The 24,970-nt window shown below is 44.9% G+C and overlaps 1 protein-coding gene across 3 annotated transcripts in view; it reads left to right on the top strand.

Moving 5' to 3' along the window:
* Positions 1-2,264: 2,264 nt before the first annotated feature.
* Positions 2,265-24,970, top strand: part of POP1 (ribonuclease Ps) — a 62,470-nt gene continuing 39,764 nt past the window's right edge. For all 3 annotated transcript variants that reach the window (XM_086521879.1, XM_086521870.1, XM_086521861.1), the window contains exon 1: positions 2,265-3,617. In XM_086521879.1, the coding sequence (XP_086378005.1) occupies positions 2,317-3,617 (1,301 nt within the window). In that variant the 5' untranslated portion in view covers positions 2,265-2,316. The remainder of the gene's footprint in view (positions 3,618-24,970) is intronic.

The raw sequence follows: 24,970 nt of genomic DNA, 5'->3' as shown, positions 1-24,970 counted from the left end.
CAATGGTTATGGGATCGGATGAATGTAAGGATCCAATCATTTATCTTCTTGAATTGTACTTAGCAAGCACTTGGACATACTCAAAATATGACTAATGCTTGGGAGTCTTGACTCATTTGGGAAAGATTTACAATAGGATGATATCAGCCTATGAAGAGAGCTCTTAAGAGGCCCAGGTAAATACTTTGGACCCTTGAAAGCCCAAGACTATGAAGTCTCTCTAATGGCTAAAAACATAGGTCCCCGAGGGTTCTTTCATATAAAATCAAAGCAAAACACTCTCACCTCCCTCTCATTGTGAAAACACAAGTTTGGAGGTGTCTTCCATAACCAATCAAGACACTTCATGTTCTTGACGACAAGGCCAATGTTGTCAAGCTAAAGAGAAAGAAAGGAGGAGATGAGAGAGAAAAGTGCAAGATAGAGGAGAGTGAGGGATTCTCACAATTTGCCAACCATGGGGGCACCAACCCTCTATATACAAGGATGCAACTAGGTTGCCCAACACTGCAATAAAAACCGCACGACCCAAGAATCTGGGCATACGAAGAGATATGGGGTAAAAATGGGATGGACATCTTCCATGAACCCTAGACAGTGGATGAGTGATACATAAGGCCAAACACAGCCACAACGAGACACTCTCTCCCTAGATCTTGGTGAAGAACCCATGAGGTGACCTCCAAAACTCCAATAAAAGCTTCTTTCAGGACATTTGGTTTTCCTTAGGGGAAAGAGTGCGCTCACATAGGAGTCTTTGCATACATCAATGCTTAAACGATAGAGGACATTGTGGACATTAAAGACCACCTGATGGGAATCTCGATGAACTTGGACTTCAAACCAAATAGGGGCACTCGTAGTCCCTAAGATTTCTTACCAAGACCATGTGATGGAAACCCCAAGGAACTAGGAACTTGGATCACAAAACAAACGTATGCACTTGTAGTGTTGTTGAGCTAACCACATAAATACCAATGAGATGACCTATATCATGATGGAGGCTTCAATTGAAGCAATTTGGAGCCAAGTCGCGCCATGTGTTTGTGGGTTTAGTGGGGACAAGGAGGGACACAAGTCCCACACAATGGTACTAGAGGAAAGTATATTCTGACGGAGAGACATGTGTGCTTTTCCATTGGAGGAGTTCTTTCAAAAAATGAAATTTTCACCAAAATAGGTTAATACCTTCCTTTATCGAGGTCCTAATGACACTCTAGGAGGGCCTCTACAGTCAAGGAGAAAATTTGAATTAATTATTAATGGGAACCTCATCCCCGCTTGTGAGGTCAAGGGTAGGACAAGGTCCTAGGCAAGGCCAGAGCATGCTAAGAATAGGGATCTTCTAAAGATAGGGCTAGGAGGCTTCTATAAAAGAAGGTGGTTGAGAGGAGATCAAGAAGCATGTCAGCCTTCCATTGTCTCTTACAGTGGTATTCGAGCCAATCTTAAGTTTGTGTAGGGAAGCCGCTAGTGCTATTTTTAGCATTGGTGTCCCCACTTTGTGGAAAAAAGGGAGGTGGTAAAGACCTCTTGCAAGGAGGAGTGACGAGTGGGGACACGCTTAGAAATTGGTGAGAGTGGAGCCGAAAGATTGCACACCATAGCCAACTTTCTCTTCTTTTTGTTTAGACTTGGGTGCTTGTTATTAGAGGCTTGGACAATTGTCGAGGAAAAAGCCTTAGCAAAGGGACAATCTCTTTCGACGTTATTTTGATCGCAATCATCCACTTTGTCAAAGTTCGCTCTTTGCTACAAGCAAATAATTCCATGCATGAGTATCATATTTCGTATTTGCCAAGTGGACCATTAGAACAACGTCACATTATGAATACATTGGTGTTTTCAAGAAGTTTTTCCATTAATGTTTTTGAGGACGATTTTTTTAAAAAAATAAGGGGGAGTAACGTGGGGACAAGGGTAAGGACATGCTCGCGCGAGGTTTAGTTTCTGTAAGCCTCGACAGATCTTGACGCGAGGTAGGTACGGCAATTCAGGACGGGACGGAGAACAAGTAGTGAGAGAGAGAGAGTGAGGCGCAGACAGGGGAGAGAGAGGAGGGTAACCAACAAAAAATCGACATAGTTTTCACTAAAAAGGCTGTTGGCTGTAAGCGATTCTTCTTACGGGAAACTAAGCCTCGTGTGAGCATAGTTTAAGACAAGGTCCTAAGAATAGGGGTCTTCTAAAGATAGAGCCGAGACTTCTATAAAAGAAGACACCACTGAACCGGGTATCATTTTGGTTATTTGGAGATTTGAACTCTGGACCGTCGCAAGGAAAGTTCCTTAAACCCTGTCCTTCTTCCATCAGGAAATGGAGGAGTTGATTGCACCTCCAAGGGCGCTTGACGTGCAGCAGTTTGCAAAGGCACGGGCAACCGAGCTCCTGTCCTTGCACTCAGCTCTCAGAACCAGGAAAAGAAAGGCCTCTCAACAGCCGGATGGAAACAGCTCCCTTGGCAATGCTGACTGTACCAGCACCCTTGGCAATACTGGCGGTACCAGCACCCACACCGATGGCGACGGTGATGGCAATGGTCAACTTAACGATTCTGGTCTTTCCAACACTTTTGCACCCTTGCCTCGTCATTTGCGTCGTCGCACTTCCAGCTATGTGCGTCGCCATCGGCCCCTACCTTGGCTCTACAAGAGGAAGAAAAACCCGTGCATCACACACTCATCCTTATACGTACGGCCAAAGAAACGACGCAAGCAGAGGCAAAAGAAATCAAGATTGTTGCAGCAAAACCCATCACTTGATAGCCGCAAGGGTCCTTCCCATGAATTTGGCAGTAGCTGGAATGGTCATCAATTTGCTGGACTTGCCTCTCGATTGGACTCAGATGGCATCGCCATCGACAGCAGTTTTACCCAGAGGTTACCACGAGACTTTGATGCTGCAATGTCACCGTTGACCCCAGCCATTTTCCAACAAGACCTGCAGGATGCTCTAGATGTGCAGCAGCAAAGCGATAGAGCTTGGGATGGTAGTCTTTCATTTCAAGGCAGTGGAACTGGTGGTATTTCTTCAGTGAACATTTCTGCTCCTAATATCTTTTTCCATTTGGGCAGTAGTGGTGAGGCAGTGCTAGAGAATATAGAGGTTGCAGGTGCCTTGACTCATGTGGGTTGCATTGTGAGCGAAGATAAAAGTGCTGATTTTGCTTCTAGCCAAGCAGCCCAGCAAGAGGTAGTGCCAATGAGTGAGGATGATATTGCTCCATCAGTCCAAGAAGGGAGCCATGAAGTTCAACAAGACTCTGTAGTGAATGGAGAGAGTAGTGTTTGCTTAATGGTAGATGATGTTACCGGATTTGCATGCCATACAGTTCAAGAAGATTCGACTGAACACATTTCCACAGAGGAAGACCATGCACCAACGTGCATAGATGGCGTTTTGTCCGAAATTCAAATGGGCACTTTTCAGGTTCAAGACATAAAGACGAAGAAGAAGAAGATGTGCCGTTCCCTCCGGAGATTGCTTGAATTTAAACCAGGTGGCTCTTTCATTTCATCAGATGGTACCTGGCGCTTGGGCACACATGTATGGCATGCCAAACGATTCACCATGGAGAAAATATGGGGATACCGCATCCCACTTGGTCGCCATGGGAGGTATTTATTCGTGTCACATTACTTATGCTGGGAAACTTGAAGTTTGCTTTTCACATTACAAATCTTCTTAAATGTCATAAGAAATGTATGTAACATCAAGTTCCCATATTAGCAATCTTCTACAGCAGCACCTATTATGTGTCTCTCCTCTTCCTTCTTTCCCTTTTGGTGTTTAGTGGAGGGCAGATCAACCCCTAGAGATACTTCCAACATCCCTTGGATTGCTATGATTTTCAGCGTTCATATGCAGGCGATCTCAAATCTGCCCGTTCAGTAGGATCCTACCAGCCCCAAGCCCCAAGCGATAAGCGATCCTATCTATCCCTGTGTTTATGTGGGGATGCATTAGATGAGCCCCTTCTCGGCTTTTCAACCCCCAGGCTACCCCTCTTCAACCAGGTCCTTTGGGTTTTTGAAGAAACATCAATCATTCGTCAGCCTTGAAAGGAGGATTCACCTATGGTAAACAAAGACTCTAAGGGAAGCAAAAGGAGAGCAGCACATCGAGTACCTCTCTAGAAATGGGCAATCTGTCCCCTCCTACCTGCCATCTTATGTCACCTAGTTTGTCTACAGTTACACATCCTAGATTTGTATACCTCTCCTTAGGCCCTTCGCTGCAGTTTTCCGATGACGACTGGTCTTTTGATCCCCGCATACCTCATACCTCCTAATTAATACATCCAGGTATCTTCTATGTCAGTCCCACCTTAGCTACAACGTCAACCTCTTCCCTTTCTAATGCAACATGGGTATCATTGCGGGAGCTCGGAGATAGTTTCTGACAAAGCTACAACACGCAGCTGGAAACTCACTTATGTAGCCAGTAGTGGAGATCACAAAACAAGCATTGCTCTTGTAACTAAAAGCACTGCATTGGGCTATGTCGCAAAGTGATAACATGGTACCTCTGTACAATGGCAACATGCACTGAGAGAGAGATCGCCGCAGAAGCTGGCATGGCAGGCATGATGAAGTGGCACCATCATTCGGACAGATGCCGATGACATGGCAATCTGGATGGTATGGAGAGAGGCTGATGTGGCAACATGTATGAAATGGGTGACGTGGCAGCAAGAGTATAGAAGTGCTTTTGTGGTAAGATCTACGTGGGCAACTGCTTTTAGCAGTAAAATTATTTCTAGAAGGTGCTTTGTGGTTGCTTTTAGCAACCGTAGGCCTCGTAAATTGTAGGCTTACGTGAGTTGTAATGAGATTCAGTGAGTGTGCTCACAGAGCAGCTGAACACAATGTCGCTAGGGGCCAGTGCTTTAAGAGGGAAACTCTGCCCCTGAAGTGTATCGTGCAGGTGTTGTCTTTTCAATGGTTTCCAGATTCAAGTTGTGTTTCAACTCCGTTCAGTTCTTCGCTGGTTGTCATTCAAGGCCAATTGGTTTTAGTGGTATCAGAGCTTAGCTGATTGTTCTTTTGTGGACAATCTGATCCAAATTTGCAACAGATCTGAGGCATGGCATCATTTCCTCCACCCAAGGAGGAGGAGGAAGAGTATGAGGAGTTGGAAGTCACTGTGGAAGAGGAAGTAGAGGGGTAAAGAGCACTCAGGTGAAGATCACTCTCAAGGAACATGCCGCTATCGGTTCAGACAGTGATATAGAAAGGAAAACACAGTTGACATTCTTATGGACTAGGTTATCAGAGTATCTAAAGGATCCTAGATATGACAAGCATATGTAGGACAAAGCCATAAAGACCGTAATCAACCAATGGAAAGACTTGACGGCACTTGTCGATTCTTAAATCAGGTTATATTTAAAAGAGATCTCTTGTACAGTGAAGGGACCTTCGGTTAAGAGTGTCAAGACAATTGGAAGTGGAAAAGCCAGTCATCACAAATATTTGCTCCAACAAACTAAGAATTTATTCCATTCACGATTATATGGGTCCATGGGAGGTTTTCTTGCATATTCTAGATTTGCAGGAGGAGAAACTTTTGGTTTGAACCCAAATGGATAGGTGATATAGGTTATAGACAAGGACTCTTTGGAGGATTGCTATAGATGGAAAATCATTCCAAGGATGCAAGGGAATATGTTTCAGAAATGGATGATGTGGCAGGATTGTACTGAACCTAAGGAGAGAGAGTTCGCCAGGATCAGCACTGTTATGGAGGGCCAAAATTTGGCTGTACAGACCTGGATTGTGTGGCTTCTTAATCTCGCAAAAGCAGGCCAAGGGCCTTCAAATATGAGCCTAGGGGGAGTTATTTTCACTTAGTAATTACTATGAGATTAGAGGGAGATATTACTGCCTCTTTGGAGAGTGCTTTGGATCGATCAATCACATCATGAGATTTGAGGATCAGCAATGCCTTGACCTCTTCGTGCTAGAGATGCACAAGCATTAGGACATTCTTATAGCCACCATGGAGGAGCACCGCAGCAGCATCAATACAACAAACAGTGAGGACAATTGATTTGTCGGAATGATTGCCATCAAGAGCAAGGCCTACTCAAGATTTCACCTTGAGAGGAGCACTAGAGGCTTGGGCCAAGGGAGACTTCGCTTGCTTGGCCCACCGTGTCGACATTGGACTCTCCGACGCAGGCATTAGAGATTTATAGAGCACATCGAGTGAAGAGGGGTTGTCGAACCCCTTTATCACTTCTACTCGGAGCGGCCATCTCACCCTCTCCCATGTATTTTGTTGCTAAATTGACTATTTTCTTATTTTTATGAGTAATTTCTATTTAATGAAATTTGGAATTTTAAATGTGTGCACTTAAACTGTCAAGTTGGGAATTGTGGATCTACAAGAACTGATAAAAGCTAGACATCTGTGATGCGTCATACGATGGGTGACATTAAGCATCATGAAGGAGTTGTTCCAAAAGTTCGGTGGGAGAGACCTGGTAATGGATATTCTTGATGTGTCACGGGAGCATTGGCTAGGGAATATTTAGTTGGTCTGAGGAGGTAAGAATTACGCGTAAAGGTGCAAGCACATGAATAAAGATGGGTCCTGAGAAGCTTTGAATAAGAGCAGGATGTTTTTTGAGTGCTTTCCGGAAAAGCAAATGCTCTCCCGTGAGGAAGTCTCTGTCTGCATTGCATTTGTGCATGAGGTTGCATCTAGGGACGCTTGGGGAGTGCTATGTAAGTACCAGTTTTCAGCTCATAAGTACTTACTGAGTTTTTAAACAGGTTCACACTTATATTAATAAGTGAGTGCTGTCCATTTAATAAGTGTCCAACCCACTTATAAAAAATAAAAAGCAACTTAAAAGAGGGTGCCGCCCAACCTGGCTAAAAACAACGCTCTCTCGCTCTCTCTCTCTCTCTCTCTCTCTCTCTCTCTCTCTCTCTCTCTCTCTGAGCTGCTGCGAGTCCTCTCTCTGTCTCCTCTCTATTTTGGCCGCCCTCCCCCACCTCCTATTGTTGGGAGAAGAAGTGCAAACCTTCATGCTATCTTCGCTAGCCTCTGGAACCTGTAAAAACAACAAGGGCTTCCCCACTTCCAGCAATTGTGTCAGCACCAAGGAGAAGGAAACTCTACCGCGACAGAATTGCAAGTGCTTGCAACAAGTTTGCGTACGGAGGTTGTTTTTTGTGCCAGAGCAACTAGTGATGGTCATGCATAAGATCTAAGATTCTTTGCTACTATGTTTGTGTTTTGCAGATACTCCATCTCAGAGAAAGGAGCAAGGAGGCTTCGCCCTATGCTTGGGAATTTTGGAAATGAAATCTGGGACGATTTGCAGAGTTTCGACGGTTTGAGTACAAACAGGGGGTATCTGAGTTGAGAGCTAGCCTCTCAGGTTCTCGAACGGGAAGGAAACGACCATCCAAAGTGAGATCTACAACAGAGGGGTTTTCTCGGATGTTGTGATCGTAAAAAGATTCTCTCCAAATAAAGATTCTCTTTAAGGGGAGGGGCGAGCTAATCTTTTGTTCCCCAACACTGGGTTGATCTTCTTTCTTCTATCTCTCTATCAAGTTTTATTTCTTTCAGCTTATTAATTGCTCGTGTGCGCTCCTGTTTGTGATGGTGGTATCAGAGCCCGATCGCCTCTCTATTTAAGGGCCGCTGAAGAAGAACTTTAGAAACTACGAGTTCGACTTGCAGAATTGCAACAACTCCTTATGTTGCTAGATGTCCAGAAGGTTTTGGACGGACTCAAGAAACTGCAAGGAACATATATCAATGGGCGTCAAGAAAACACTGCTAGTGGTAGCTGTTAAAGTTTGTCGCATCTCAATTGTCAATATTTATTTTGGCTTTAGGTATTTATTTTACTTATTTGTCAAATCTTGGGTAGGGCAATTTGCTAAGGTGAGTATGTAAACACACCTAGCCCCGAGTATATAAACACACTTAGCCCCCATTGTAAAGTATGCTAATTTCATTGCCAAGGTTGGTTGGTTCAGAAGTCTCTCTCTCTCTCTCTCTCTCTCTCTCTCTCTCTCTCTCTCTCTCTCTCTCTCTCGTGCTTCTCTCCTTGTTTTAGACGCTTCTGCATCGTCGACTTTGACATGGTATCAGTGCCTTGGTAGAGAGAGTACGCATTGTGAAGAGAAAACGCTCCCCTCCCTCCTCTGTCGGCGGTGTTCTTCTCTCCCTCGTTGCACTCTGCGTTTTGAAATGCTATGTTTTGGAGTTTCTTGGCGTCTTCCCCATTGCACCTCCTCTGTTGGCTTTGCACGCGTTGCACCCAGTATTTCGAAACGTTAGCTCTTGCAAGCGCCGTCAACGACAGTTGGGCGACCATTTCCTCTAGCGTTTTTTAAATGCGATGGGGGAGTATTAAGAAGTCTGAGTAGTTGTTACTCTCGAGTCTCAGCACCTTCAAACGATGTAGGCTGCGGTCTGGGGGCTGTTTGGTTGTAAAAGGCCTCTATATCTCATGGCTCGGACCTTTTTAGGTTATTTGCGGGAGGAGTGATGAGGGAGTTGTTGAACAACTCATGGCTCGGACCTGGATGGTTATTTGCGGGGGGAGTGTTCATCGACGACTTAATGTTTCTATGTCTTGTAACATGTATATGTGAGCATTTGTGTTGCATTGTGATGTTCCAACCATTGAATATTCCTAATTGGGTGAGATTGCCTGTGTATGTAATTTTAGTGTATCAAGACACTCGTGGAAGCTCCGTGCGGTCTGGGTGTGATGGCTAATTTTACTACGTCGGAATATCAAGAGTTCCGATATGGACGAAAGGAGAAGCCAACTGCTTAACAAAAGAGCCGAAAGGAGAAGCCAACTCCTTAACAAAAAGACCAAACTGATTGTCCCTCGGAATGACCCTCGGAATTTTTTGAGCTAACTTGAGTTGTTTTGCAGATATGCTGTAATCCTGGACGATTACTTTCTTTCAAGAAGGGGGGATGTCACAAATTGCTGACCTGTCAAGCCATTGAAGAACGGAGCCGACTTGCAGATCCCGGTCGAGGGGTCTAAACCCTAAGTGAAGAAGCAGAAGCAACAGATGTACGAAATCCCGTAATTCACGCTAACTATGACACGTGTGCTCTGCTCTTTCAGTTTAGTTGTTATTGAAGTGCTAAAAGTCTGTTCAGTCGTTCTTTTTTGTTGGCACGTGGTGCCCATCTTGTGACAGTGGGCGCCTTAGGGCATTGAAGAGGATCCCAATCACCAGCGTCTACGTGATTTGGAGTGAGGAGTTAGGAGCTTTTTTTTTTGTAGAATTTGTGAATGGCTTGGAATTGTTTGAGGCCTTTTGGAGTACGAGAAGGAAGCAACAAGTTTTCAAATCTTGCATATGCAACATGGCCCCCCCTTGCTCGAGCTATCACAAGGAGGTGTATTTTTCCTGTTGCCTTCTCTAAATATGTACTACATATTTTTCTTTATTTTATCATTACTTGTTTTCTCGGAACCCTTGAAAAGGTGCAAGTGGGCATTGCATGGCCAATGTGAAACGGCTGTGGCTGAACGGGTTTCTCACAACGGGAGTCTAGGTCGATCAGTCTGGAAGTGGTCGGGCCAGTTAGTACTGAATTTTGATGAGTATGGAAGCATGTGTGCCCCAAATGAAATATGGGCCACTCGGAAAGTCACTTCCAACTTTATAAGTGATTGGGAACTAGGGAATTAACTCAAAGGGGCAAACTGGACACTTGGCAGAAGGAGAGCAGCCTGCAGGACACCTCAGCAAGAGGTGGCGCCCAAATGAGGTTGGGGGCTGATTTGAACTACACAAGTGACCTACAGTGTGTGTGAGTGAGTGGGTGCATGTTGACAGCTTTAATGGAAAGCTTGCCTTCTCCTTTGTCTCATGTAGCGCGATGATTTGCTCTCGTGCATCTCTCCCCCCCCTTTGGCACATATGGTAATGCCCCACTAGTTGGGCTACTCAGATGAATATGTACAGTTCTAGGGGTTTATGCGCGTTTGCCAAGGCAAGAACCTTCTAAACAGGAACCAGATTAGCTAATTGCTAATCCCCCACAGGTACGCACAATTCCATCGCGGAAGATTGCGAGTTTGGAGAGTTTTCTCGCTTGAAAACTCGTGCAGTTCACAGGGGAACTGTCCCATTGCGTGCGGGAGACCTTTGGACTCGTGTAGGCTTTTTTCTGCAGGTTTAGGGTTTCGCACCTAAATTGCAAGGAAACATCAGGGGAGCTCCGTGAGCGACAACAAAAAAACAGAGAATTACAGCATGCTGAATTTCTGTGACAGCTCACCAGAAATCTCCTAAATTGCGAGGGAATCCGTGTTTTGACCTACAGGGGTTTTTGCGCCATTGTTTTGCCGAAATCAGGTCAGAAACCTGCATTTTCAGCCCTTGCCAGGTTTGAACAGCTTGTGAGAGCTTGGCCTAAGTGTACGGATCGTCAATTGTTAATTGACTAAAGAAATACTGAAAGGGGCGCCAAATTTTGGGGCCTGCAGGGGTGTCTGTCTCGTGTGCGTAGCGATATTCTAGTAGTTGGACGCAACTGTGTTCTCTTTTCTTCACAATGCTCTGTGTAAAGTTAAGAACTAATTGAAATAGTACTGCCCTCCACATTGTAGATGCCGGTTATATGGTTCCATTGACGGGATAGTCACTTTTTCTTCTAAAAGTGCAGCGTGGATTGTTGTGGGTGAAAGAAGCACAGAGCTTGTCGTTATGGTAGAAAAGAGAGATTAAGTACGTGAAGAGGGATCTTCCTCACATGGCAGAGAGAAAGTTCCTTCAACTCTTCAAGAAGAGGATAGGTTGTTTAGAGCTCAACTGCGTTGCTGCATGGACATGTTTCAACAATTGGCTAGCAACCTAAGGATGCAGGAGTTCTTACAGGCTCCTACACAGGAATTTCAAGCTCCGACACAAGGATTTCAGCCTCCTACAGAGGGCATGACTGAGCCTTTGCAGGAAAAGGAGATTTTCAATGCGGAGAGGACTCGCGATGCTCAAGGGAAAGCCCATGTGCTTGAGCAACCAACGGCGTCCAATGATCCAAAGCAATTTGCTTTAGTTGGATAGGAACCGTTTGTGAATGGTCAAGGGAGTAATGAACAGGCTATGCGTTAGACCCTTCCATTACCTATTCTTGGTTATTTTGGAGGTGGTTCAATGTTTCAAGCTATGGTTGGACCTTCCCCAGGTTATATGCTAGGGAATGTGTTCGGGACAATGCAAACAGGCATGGGTAACCCTATGTATGCGAACGTGGGTGTCCAACTAGGATTTTAGGGTGCCTATGGTCAATTTAGAGTGCCTGGAAGTTTGGGACACAATTTGGTATGGCTGGTTTTTTGCAGCCATACGCCCAAAATGCAAATATGACAGGTAAAACAGGTGATGCGAGTGCTGGAACGGACAATTGTGGAGCACCACTTTTGTGAGCACCTGTTTATGATAATGTGGCTCCTTTGAGTTAGCCAAAGGATTACAAGGAAGGTGGACAGGGAGTGAAGTTTAAAACTTCCAAAGGAACTGAAGGCTTTGACCTTCATACAACAATTCGATGCAGCTTATGCTAGAGGAAACTTCATAGAGTCTTCGAAGATACGCAAGGCTGTCACTTTCTTGAAAGGGAATGCGCTTCAATGGTGGACCGCATTGTTGAATCAGGGTCAAGCCCCAACAACGTGGGTCCAATTCAAACAGCTTTTTGCGCCTGCATGACTGACAAACACTTTTGAAGTGGATGTGATGACAGAATGGCACGAGTTGAATGCTAAGCAGTGTGCGAATTTGGAAGAGTACAATAAACAGTTTTGGGCCGCACACCTCTTATAGGTTTGTGCCATTGTTAGAACAGATTGAAAGTACTGTTGCGGATTGCCCAAGAAAATCAGGGAACTATTGCACAAAGACTACTGTCATCAATATGTTCCAGTTGATTGAGAATGCAAGAGCGGCTAGTAATCTGTCGAAGGGAGATTCCGATGGATTTAATAGCCACAAGAAAGGGTCCCAGGGCAAATACTTTTCAGCCAAGGGCAATGCTGCAGTAAAGCCTTCTGTACCTCCTACAAAAAAGCCCTCCACTGAAGAAGTTGATACGTCCAAGAGGCAGTTTAAACCTTCTTCTCGGCAAAGCAAAGGGAAGAAAAGGCTGGCAAGACATTTGAGGAGAGGAAAGCTCTAAGAGAGGCCAAGAAATGCTACATTTGTGAAGAGGAGGGACATTTTGCTAATGAATGCCCACATAGGCAGTCACAGGATAAGGATGACAAGTCAGACCATAAAGGGAAGAAGCCAAATCCGAGTACGGGACTTGTCCCAGATTTAGTTGGTGACTAGCCAAACATAGATGCCACGGAACTGTGCAGAGCTTGGGGCAAAGTTAGAGACGAGACAGTGCTGGTTTTCTTTGACCCAGGAGCTCGTGCAAATTTTATATCACTAGAATTGGCATCAAAGTTGGGCATTCGTGCAGAGGAGATGGGTATGACAGGGGAAGTAGATTTGGTATGCCCAGGTCATTCAGAGCCTGTTACCTCCATTTGGGGAAAGCTTCGTCTGCACATTCATAGCTATGTGGATGCGGAAGAATTTCATATTATGCCACTTGAGGGCTGTGATGTGTTATTGGGTATCCTATGGTGTTACAGATTGCATGCTATGGTGGATACTTACAACAAAAAGATTACACTTGTACATAGAGGAAAGACTCATGTCCTTGATGTAAAGCTTAAAGGCGAGTCTGTTCCAGTTGTTTCTGCTTCTGCTATTTCATCTGTAATAATGAATCATCTTTCTGTGTACTTGATCTTTGCAAAAGAAGTACCTGAAGTCGTATCTAATTTGTCTACCTTAGATAGAGACAAGTGAAATTTTTTGAGTGGTTTCAGTGATTGTTTTTCGGACTCTTTGCCAGGGGAGCTACCTCCCGAGAGACCTGAGGATCATACCATAGATCTTGTGCCAGGTTCTAGTCCACCGAATAGACCACCATACAGGGTTAGTGCAGCCCAACAAAAAGTGATTATGAGTCAGGTTAACGAGCTTTTAGAGAAGGGGCTGATTCAGCCCAGTTTGTCCCCTTTTTGTTCGCATGTACTCCTAGTGCAGAAGAAGGATGGTTCATGGCGCATGTGCATTGACTATCGCGCCTTGAATAAAATACCATCAAGAACAGGTTCCCCATACCGAGGGTAGATGACATTTTTGATCGGCAATAAGACTGCGGTCAAGACAACATTTGATCTCTATGAGTTTCTTGTCATGCCATTTGGTCTCACAAATGCTCCTGCCACGTTTAATAGGATGATGGACAGAATTTTTAGACCATAGAGAAACTTCGTGGGTACCTTCTTTGATGACATGATTGTCTACTCAAAGTCAGAAGAGGAGCATAGGGATCATTTGACCACATTTTTCAATGAGCTACGTAAGAACAGGCTACTCATTAATGCGAAGAAGAGTGAATTCTTTCTGGAAGAGATTCACCCTTGGGCACATTGTTTCAAAGGATGGGGTATGCATGGATCCCGCTAGAGTGGAAGCAATTAGGTCATGGCCAAACTTGAAGTCCGTACATGACATTCAAAGATTTCTAGGCTTATGTTCCTACTACAGGAGGTTCATCCGAAATTTTGTTGAGATTGCTTCTCCACTCCATGCATTGCAAGGGAAAGGAGTTGAGTAGTCGCATATGAGAGCAAAATACTTATGAAGACCAAAAGGAACTTGCCAGTTTATGAGAAAGAATTGCTAGCCGTAATTCATGCTCTCACTAGTTGGAAACGCTATATCTGCTAGGGGCTGATTTTGTTGTCCAAACAGATCATCAAACCTTGCGATATTTTCTCACACAAACGAAGTTGTCTGAGAAACACATGCGATGGGCAAACATCTTGTCAATGTTCCATTTTCAGATTGTGCATGTGCAAGGGAAAAAGAACGTGGTGGCTGACGCGTTGTCACGAAAGCCCCAAATTTCAGCAGTGTCAATTCCGTACCATTGTGAACTAGACAAAATGAAGACACAATATGTTGAAAATTCAGATTTTGCAAGGATCTTAGCGGAGCGAACGCGCCAACGTGCGTCCCAAGGTCTCCCGCACGCAATGGGACAGTTCCAATGTGAATTGGACGAGTTTTCACGCGAGAAAACTCTCCAAACTCGCAATTTTCCGCTATGGAACTGTGGGTACCTGTGGGGGATTAGCAGGTAGCTAATCCGGTTCGTGTTCAGAAGGCTCTTGCCTTGGCAAACGCGCAAAAACCCCTAGAACTGTATATATTCATCTGAGTAGCCCAACTAGTGGGGCATTATCATATGTGCCAAAGGGGAGAGAGAGATGCACGAGAGCAAATCATCGCGCTACATGAGACAGAGGAGAAGGCAAGCTTTCCATTAAAGTTGTCAACCTGCACCCACTCACTCACACACACACACACACACACACACAGTGTAGGTCACTTGTGTAATTCAAATCAGCCCCCAACCTCATTTGGGCGCCACCTCTTGCTGAAGTATCATGGAGGCTGCTCTCCTTCTACCAAGTGTCCAAATTGCCCCTTTTAGTTAATTCCCTAGTACCCACTTACTTATAAAGTTGTGACTTTTCGAGTGGCCCAGATTCCATTTGGGTCACACAGGCTTCCATACTCATTAGAATTCAGTGCTAATTGGCCCGAACAGTCCCAGACTGACTGACCTAGACTCCCGATGTGAGAAACCCGTTCGGCCACAGCCATTTCACATTGGCCATGCAATGTCCACTTGCACCTTTTCAAGGGTTCCGGGAAAACAAGTAAAAATAAAATAAAGAAAAAATATGTAGTACATATTTAGAGAAGGCAACAAGAAAAATACCCCTCCTGGTGACACACCCCACCCTTGAAATACTGCAAGCGACCTCGCTTGATGATCCGAAACAGAGAATTACATCTTGCTGTGTTTTTTTTTGCAGGTCTAGGGTTTCGCACCTAAACTGCAAGGGAACGCCAAGGGAGCTCCGTGAGAGCCTTGGGATGCATGTACAGGGTTTTGGGCACCCGACAACAGAAAAACAGAGAATTACAGCACGCTGAATTTCTGTGACAGCTCACCAGAAAGCTCCTAAATTGTGAGGGAATCCGTGTTTTTGACCTAGAGGGGTTTTTGCGTCGTTTTGATGCCGAAATCAGGTCAGAAACCTGCGTTTTCAGCCCTCGCCAGGTTTGGACAGCTTTGTGAGAGCTTGGCCTAAGTGTACGGATCATCAACTATTAATTGATTAAAGAAATACCGAAAGGGGCGCCAACTTTCACTGGACACAACTGTGTTCTCTTTTCTTCACAGTGCTGTGTGTAAAGTTAACAGGTAATTGAAATAGAACTGCCTCCATGTTGTACAGGCCGGTTATACGAGCACTAGCGACAAACTGAACAACGATAATTCCGTCCATTGGAATTTGATCATGCGACTCTGGTTCACGCGGAAAGGCTTATGGGATGTAGTCGACGGCTTGGAGCTCCGTCCTAGGAGGGATCCCAACAATAGGTACACTCGGGAGCATCCAAAATCGTGTGTTGATTGGGATGCAAGCAATGCGTAGGCAATGTTGGCCATTGCGGAATTTTTTACAAAGGAAATTTCTCCAGCCCTACTGACTTTGAAGACTGCCAATGATATGTGGTTCAAGCTCATCGGAATGTTTGATTGAGATTCTACGATGCGAGCAATCACTCTTCTTGGACAATTATTTGCCATCAAGTTTCCTACTGGAAGTTTTCGTGCAGTCTTTTCTTATGAAGGCTAAGGTTATTCATGATCAACTATCGGCTATAAAAGGTGCACTGACTAGTACTCAATTAGCTGCTTTGGTACTCACGAAATAGCTCGAGGAATACGAAATGGTGTCTAGGACACTTCGACTACAAATCAAGGAGGAGAAGTTGAAATTTGACGATCTTAGCTCTTTTCTCATTGAGGAGGAAGCGGTGTTAATCGCTCAAGGCAAAATTTGAATTTCTAACAAAGGTGGTGAAGCGCTCGGATTCCAGAAAGAAGTCGAGTAGTGGTTACAATTGTGGGAAGGGTGGTCATTTTTCTAAAGATTGCAAATCGAAGGCAAAAGACAAAAGCTCTACAAAGGACAAAGGCAAAGGCAAGCATGATGAGGAAAGTAGTTATAATGACTCAAGGAAGGACAATAAAGAGTCTGCTGGTGTGGTGGTGACTACATTGGCAAGGACTCTTGCCTTCTAGTCAAGTGGATGCCATTGCCACAACTAGCTTCAACAAGGGAGAGGCTTGTGAGTGTCATAGAGGGGCAAATGGTACCCCCTACAAATGATTTGGACCCATGTGTCTTCATCGACTTGGTCTCTCCATTCATGTCCACTATGAGCTGCAGAGAGGGTGTTAAAGTTTGTAGCATCTCAAGTGAATAGCCCAATGTGATCCCAATATTTATTTTGGCTTTAGGTATTTATTTTACTTATTTGTCAAATCTTGGGTAGGGCAATTTGCTAAGGCGAGTATATAAACACACCTAGCCCCCATTTTAAAGTATGCGAATTTCATTGCCAAGGTTTGTTGGTTCAAAAGTCTGTGTGTGTGTGTGTGTGTTCAAGCGCTTCTGTATCGTCGACTTTGACAATCACAACCCGCATGAGGAAAATGCGGAAAGGGGTGCTGGAGTGCATGAGGGATCTCTAGATCGGAGCAACCTACAAAGAGCAAAGGCCAAGAAAAAGAACTTTCTCTATTGAATGACAGTAAAGATGTCTCTATCTCTTCCCCATCATACTCTCCCGATTATACTACCTCTACTTCTCATATAGTTTCTAAACCCTCTTCTAAGAGAACGCCTACTACTTTACATAACACTAGAGAGAAGCTCAAGTTCAAAAAGGACAACCGTAAGGGTCACCACAAGATGCGAGTTTTCAATTCTGGTGACAAGGACGTCAAGTTTGACAGTTACACAGGATGGAGAGATATCTCCAAGGCACTGTCTTTTATCAGACAATTTGATGTTGCTTTTGTAAATGAAAACTTCACCGAAATTTAAGTTGCGTCATGTTGGAATGTACCTCAAGGAGACAACAAGCAAGTGGTGGTTGGTAAAGATTTTGGAAGGTGCTCAAGCCAGAACATGGACTTAGTTCAAAGCTGAATTTTATGAACAATTTCTTCCACTTCGAGAAGAATATGTGGAAGGAATGGGACTGGCTCGCCCAGAAGGAACATGAGAAACTGTCGACCTATGTCAACAAGTATTGGTCAGTTCTTCTAAAAATAACCCCTTTCATGAAGATTTCTGATGAGGAAATGATGCGGAAGTTCGAAGCTAGCTTACAACCACAACTTCGAAAGAGTAAAAAGGTGTATCCCCATGATACCCTTTAGAGGATGATGGAATCAACAATTGTTGCTGAAGACCTACACTCTACAGGAACTCCCATAAGGATGGAACAAAGCACCTACCGTACAAGACAAAGAGCGGTATATGACGATCATGGCCACCAAAGCAAAAAACGTTCCCCTAGGACCCTGATTAGTCTCAAGAAGGGCCCGCCTAAGTACAAACCTTCAAGGAAGAAGGTCTACTGTGGAGAGAAAGGCCCGACTTCCCTATTTGGTAGCAACGGCAAGAACAAGCATCTTCAATGAAAGAACATACGAAGAAGGAACCCGCTCCACCAAGTTCAAATTCTATTCTTGATGTACAAGGGAATATAGAAACGAAGAAAGGGAAGCGTCAGCTTCTCAAGGGTTGGGGATCTCTGAATAACCAGCGAGTATTGAGCCTTTATGATCTGGGATCTATAGACTACATCTCTCTTATACTGCAAAGCGCTTGAGCTTCACACTTGCTCAGGTAGGCACTCCAAGCACATCCCGATCCTTGTTTGAGGGGTTGACTGCCAATGCAACTCCTTTAGGACAACTCAATCTTTGAATTGGCGAGTACAAGGACCGCGAATCATTTCTGATAGCACCCATTGAAGGATGTGATATTATCCTCGGTATGCCATGGCACTTCCACATCCAGCCGGTCCGAAATTATGTGGAAAAGTCCCTCACCTTTAAATATGAGGGCAAGAAGGTTAAATTTTTTGCTGATGCTGGGGATTGGCTATTTCCTATTGTAAGCCATATCTCCATTAAAATGGAAATAAAGTGCGCTTCTTCTTGCTTGATTTCGGCACGCGAAAAGGATAAGTTTGAAGAGTGCTTGCTCTTGGATCTTGATATCAAACGTTTTCAATTTATTGAAAGGTCCAAGGACTATTTCATTGAAACTCTTTTTATTAAGCTACCTCCGAAACGTCCGGAAGATCATTGCATTGATCTCATACCGGGTGGCTCTCTTCCTAACCAACCCCCCTAAAGGGCAAGTCTGGCTCAGCAAAAGGAAATTTTGAAGCAAGTCAACAAGCTTCTAGAGAAAGGTCTAGTACGATCAAGTACTTCGCCCTATTGCTTTCTAGTTCTATTGGTGTAGAAGAAAGATAGCACATTTGAATGTGCATAGATTGCCGATCTCTAAACAAGATTATAATCAAGAATCGCTTTTTGATTCCTCAGATTTATGACATTCTCGATAAGTTGCAGGGTGCCAACATCTTTAGTCTCATATATTTAAAGAGCGGGTATCATGAGATATGCATAGCCCTTGACGATGTTTATAAGACTGCTTTTCGCACCACTTTTGGACTTTATAAGTTTTTGGTCATGCCTTTTGTAATGAGACGAGCACCACGTGCCAAGGGAAAAGAACATACTGAACAAATTTTAAAACAAGTGAACTGAAGAGATGCACAAGACACGAGACAGGGAGTGGCACAGTTCCACCCCGAGAGAGCACTAATTCCAAACCCTTGTGCCCCTTTCGATATTTCTTTATGTTGCTTCAACAAGGCACAATCCCTGTGGCTTTGCTTTGCTTCTCCCACTGGGTAGAATGCTAGAGTAAGAGCCCAAGCCACATATTTAAAGGCCCTTGGCCTCTCAAAAGCAGTTACATGAAAAGCTACCAGTTCTAAAAGCATCTGGTACTTAAAAGCTTGCGCAGAGGGCTGTCGTACAACCTGCCACGTCATCACTTGCCAATGCAATTCGGGAAGTCTGTACAACCTGCCATGTCATCTGCGTAAAATGTCACAAATTGCTGACATGTCAAGCCATTGAAGAATGGAGTCGACTTGCAGATCCTGGCCGAGGGGCTTAAACCCTAAGTGAAGAAGCAAAAGCAGTAGAAGAAGTTTTACCAACTTCCAAAGTCTTGCCAAGTGGCCTATTTTTCAAGAAGAGTTTCCACCAACTTATGGGACCCTGATGAATGGGGCCCCAAGTGACATAAAGGCATTAAAATAAAGAAAGACCAACACACACACAATTGATGACATGGCAAAAGATGTACGGAATTCCGCAATTCATGCTGACATTGAGGTGGCAGGCAGTAGGGAATTCCACGTTGCATGCTGACGTAGCAGGCAATACGAACTTCTACGTTTTACACTAGCAGTGCCACGTGGCACCTGTAAGATTTCCGCGTTTTGCGGGCTGACAGCTTTTGGACAAGATGCTTTTGGGCCAATTGATTTTGAGTTTACTGCTTTTCATGTAACTGCTTTTGAGGCCAAGGGCCTTTAAATAAGTGCAGAGGGCTCAGTCTTTGACACACTTCAGTGAGAAGGTGCAGTGCGCGAGTACTGCCATTGTACTGAGTTCTAGTAATATAAAGAAATACCGAAAGGGGCGCCAAGGTTTGGGGCCAATACTCTCTGAGGTGTAATTCCGCCACTCCGTGTCGCGTGTACTCTCTCTTTAGTTTCAGTTGTTATTGAAGTGCTAAAAGTTTGTTCTTTTCTATTGGCACGTGGTGCTCGTCTCGTGACATTGGTATCAGAGCATCAAGTGTGTGCTTTTTTTGAAAGCATACCGGTCCTACAAAAGAGTAGACAGAGCAAATCGGCGCTTCCAAAGGCTACTGAATTTTTCTTTGAAGAATCTTCGTGCTCCGACCCCGGACTTATTAGCCACTCCCACCCTTACTTCATCGCGCATCGGGCGTGCTCCCGCCTTCACCGCTCTGTCTTATGGCCATAAGCCATAAAGAACCCAAGACATGGCGTTCATGGATTCAACATAATATTTGTAGTTTCTTTTGGACGAGCTTTGCGACATTCTTTCACGACATCCTCAACAGAATCTTCCGATGCTGCAAAGCTTTCAAGAGTTTTTGAATTACATGTTATCCCCTCTGATGCCCAGGTAGTACCTCCACCTCCGGAACCAGAAAGTACGAGAGCTTCCAACCGACAACCTTCCCAGCTGTCTGTTCCCTTCGGGGGAGTCTTCAGGAATACGGTGCAGCCATTTGACCTTGATCCAATGCAACCGTCGTTGCCCCCACCTCCACCACCACTGCCACTATGCTGCAATGGTCGGAGCCCATATGGATACCCTTATTATCCGTACCCAAGATACGCGCCCAACCAACCCAAAGATTTCAAGGATGGCGGCACGACAATCAAATTTTTCACTTTTTCCGGGGTGAAAGATCCGAAGAAAGCATTGCAGTTCCTACAACAATTCGACAACATCTATGCTTTGGGGAACTATACAGAAGAATCCAAGATTTCTCGAGTAGCATGATTTCTTAAAGATAATGCTATGCAGTGGTTGTCAGAGTGTGCAGTGGAAGGTGAGAGAGAGAAAGAGACAATGGCACGAGAGAGAGAGAAGAGACATGAGAGGAGACAGATGGTGGCAAGGCTGGCAGCCCAATAACTCCAGATGGCTACATAATGTGAGACAATACAATGAGAAAGAGGGTGCCCCCCCTCTTATATATAGGAGAATAGGGTTGGTCCGGCAATAATCCTCAATATAGCCCAATGACCTAAAAATATGACCCTCCAATATAAATGGGGGAATATGTGACCAAAACAGGTCTAAAGTGGGAAATGTGTTGAACAACCCTACGTGTGTCTGAGATCTCTGTCCAGCAGGTGTACGGGTGGCCAACCCACAACCAAGGGCCAGTGCACGTGATGTGTGTGAAGGCTGTAGATAGTGTGCGAAGCATCTGGAGATGAAGAATCTAACACCCCCCTCAACAACAGATGCAGAGAAGCTGTCGAGGAGAATGCAACACGCCTGGTAAGCTGGAGAAGAAAAGGATGAGGAGCGCCAGCCAAACAACACGACAATCCATACAGCACCAATGTGATGAAGACCAAGGGTGAGGAAACTCCGATCAAGTCGCACAGGGAAGCTGATGGAGTGGCAAGCTACGGAATAAGTCGCTGAAGTGGATTTATATGAGGAAGTAACCTAAGATGAGCGTCCAATTAGCCCATCGGTGATGATCACCACTGGAATGGAGGGACCCAGCGTAGTAGCAGGAGACTAGACATGGGGACCCTCTCTGAAGAGGAGCACTTTGACCAAGAGGAGAGGAAAACTGCCGAGGTGGGAAACCAGTAGCATATCCAAGTCGAAGAAGCTCGAGCAGAAGAGGGAGGAAGAGCAGGACGAAGAGGCTCAATAGGGAAGGCATCATCCACCATAGTAGACAAGATGACAGGATAAGCAATCCATCCGTGTAGAAACCGCAGTATTTGCAATCTTCCGGGGGAATCGTCTTGAGGGTATATATAATTGCGATACGATCTGTCGTTCCATGGCAGACACACAATATCGGACAAAAGAGTCAGAGGAGATCTTGGGGAAAGTCAACCCGTGGGAGCACATCCACCATCGGGGTCTGGACAAAATATCCAAGAGAGAGTCTGCAAGTGCAAGTCGTGAAGACACGCGACATAGGAGAACTCCCCCCTTGGGAAGGTAATGGAATGTGGTGAGGTAAAGGATGACTGAGAGGATGCAATCGGGAAAATGACCGGTATTGTAGAAGTCATAGCCTCGGAGTTGACCAGCAAAGCAAGGAACATCCATGAGGTCTTCACCGTGTAAGTAGTGCATAGGTACATCCAAACTGCAAGTGGAGGAGCCACAGGACCAAGCAGAAACAAGGAAGAGGCTCTACCATGTAGAGGCAAGGCAAAAGAGCCACCATGGAGCAGTGTGCCGGAAGAGACCCTACAGGCATCCAAATGCCAAAGGATACTCACATCTAGGAGTACAAGTCCAAAAGAAGTGTCTGACGTGTAACAAACTGTTGACGTGTCAAAGCCTAAAGAATGGAGTCAACGTACAGATGTGGCCGAGGGGCCTAAACCCTAATGTCTGCCAGAAACCCTAATTGTTGAAACCCTAATGCTGGAAACCTTAACCCTAAAACCTGCAAACCCTAATTCTGAAAACCCTAACCCTAAAACATGCAAACCCTAATTTATGCAAGAAACCCTAACCCTAACCCTAAGGCAGTAGACAAATTCCGAAAATTGCGTTGACATGATGACGTGGCAGGCTGTACGGATTTTCGCGTTTTGCGTTGGCTGATGACGTGGCAGGCTGTACGGATTTTCGTAAATTGCGCTGGCAGCTTTTTGGCTTTGCTTTTGAACCAGAAGCTTTTGAGTTTTAAAGGCTTTTTACTATAACTGCTTTTCAGGCCAAGGGTCTTTAAATATGAGGCTAGGGCTCATTCTCTGGCATGCTTCCTGGAGAAGGTGCAGAGTCTGGAGTACCGGCTTGTACTTTGATGATGCAATATAAAGAAATATCGAAAGGGGCGCCAAGGTTTGAGGCCAATACTCTCTGGGGTGGAATTTCGCCACTCCGTGTCGCGTGTCGTCTCTCTCTCTCTCTCTCTCTCTCTCTCAGAGTTCTGTTGTTATTGAAGTGCTAAAAGTCTGCTCAGTTTGTTCTTTTCTATTGGCACGTGGTGCCCCGCCTTGTGACAGTGGTATCAGAGCGTCAGGCGTGTGCTTTTCTGAAAGCATACCGGTCCCACAAAAGAGCAGACAGAGCTTTATTCGAGGATATCTTCGCCCTCCAACTCGGACTTATTAGCCACTCCCACCCTTACTTCATCGTGAATCGCGCATCGGGCGCGCTCCCGTCTTCACCGCAGTGTCTTACAGGGCATAAGCCAATTAAGATCACTTGCAAGAGAAGGATCCATATTTGTTTCAAGTCACTGTTTTTCTCAGAAGCAGTGCCATGCAGATGTTGATGTCTACAGCTACCAAGCAGCATACTCCAAGTACTTGAGTGGGGTATCCTGAAATGCTTGCCATGGAAACCCTAGCAGATTATAACCTGAAGTTTCTCGACATCTCCCAGTAGATGTCTCTTCACGAGCAGATGAACTTGGAGACCGAGTGCGATTGCAATCTTGGGACTACCATCGCCGCCAAAGAAACACTGTTTGTCCAAGAGCTGATGGACCATGCTGTGCTCGGCTACGACCTTATGGAAGAAACCTAACCCTAATTTTTGGTGCAGGTTTCAGGATGGAAAGTTGGTCGACTTTTCGAGCTCGACTGATGTCGAGATTGCTTTTCCAAGTTTAAAATCTGTTTGAGAACTTGTTTGGTGATCCTGTTTGGAATTTGTTTGAAATGGATGCCATATGTTTTAAACCTGTTTTGGTGCCGATTTGAATTGTTTGACTATGGTTTGATACTGGTTTCAATGATTGGTGATTTTACTCCCGGGTGGAGAAGCGAGAAATGATGTTTGAGAATGCTTGTTTATACTCATGGCCCGGATCCTTGTGGTTATTTGCGGGGGGAGTATTGAATGATTGAAAAGTGTTGTTTTTACTCATGTCCCGGACCCTTGTGGTTATTTACGGGGGGAGTATTGTTGTTGTTACTCATGGCCCGGACCTGGATGGTTATGCGGGAGGAGTATTAAGAAGTCTGAGCAGTGGTTACTCTCAGCACCTCCAAACGACGCAGGCTGTGGTCTGGGGGGCGTTTGGTTGTAAAAGGCCTCTATATCTCATGGCCCGGACCTTTTTAGGTTATTTGCGGGAGGAGTGATGAGGGAGTCGTTGAATATCTCCCGGCCCGGACCTTGTTAGGTTATGCGGGAGGAGTGTTCATCGGCGGCTTTATGTTTCTATGTCTTGTAACATGCATATGTGAGCATTTGTGTTGCATTGTGATGTGCCAACCACTGAATATTCCTAATTGGATGAGATTGCCTGGGTATGTAATTTTAGTGTATTAAGACACCCGAGGAAGATCAGTACGGTCTGGGTGTGATGACTAATTTTACTACGCCGGAATATCAAGAGTTTCGATCTGGACGAAAGGAGAAGCTAACTCCTTGATCAAAACAGCCGATAGGAGCAGCTAACTCCTTGATCAAAAGAGCAGAAAGGAGAAGCTAACTCCTTAATAAAAAGAGCAAACTGATTGTCCCTCGGAATGACCCTCGGAAATTTTTGAGCTAACTTGAGTTGTTTTGCAGGTATGCTGTAATCGCGGACGATTACTCTCTTTCAAGAAGGGGAGATGTAACAAACTGGTGACGTGTCAAAGCCTATAGAATGGAGTCAACGTACAGATGTGGCCGAGGTGCCTAAACCCTAATGTCTGCCAGAAACCCTAATTGCTGAAACCCTAATGCTGGAAACCCTAACCCTAAAACCTGCAAACCCTAATTCTGAAAACCTTAACCCTGAAACTTGCAAACCCTAATTTCTGCCAAAAACCCTAACCCTAACCCTAAGGTAGCAGACAAATTCCGAAAATTGCTCTGACATGATGACGTGGCAGGCTGTACGGATTTTCGTAAATTGCGTTGGCAGCTTTTTGGCTTTGCTTTTGAACCAGAAGCTTTTGAGTTTTAAAGGTTTTTACTATAACTGCTTTTCAGGCCAAGGGTCATTAAATATGAGGCTAGGGCTCATTCTCTGGCACGCTTCCTGGAGAAGGTGCAGAGTCTGGAGTACCGGCTTGTACTTTGATGATGCAATATAAAGAAATACTGAAAGGGGTGCCAAGGTTTGGGGCCAATACTCTCAGGGGTAGAATTCCGCCACTCCATGTCGCTTGTCGTCTCTCTCTCT

Source organism: Adiantum capillus-veneris, chromosome 1, assembly GCF_014529385.1.
Source record: "Adiantum capillus-veneris isolate H3 chromosome 1, ASM1452938v2, whole genome shotgun sequence".
Taxonomy (NCBI): domain Eukaryota; kingdom Viridiplantae; phylum Streptophyta; class Polypodiopsida; order Polypodiales; family Pteridaceae; genus Adiantum; species Adiantum capillus-veneris.
This window is presented reverse-complemented; position numbering and strand designations above follow the sequence as displayed.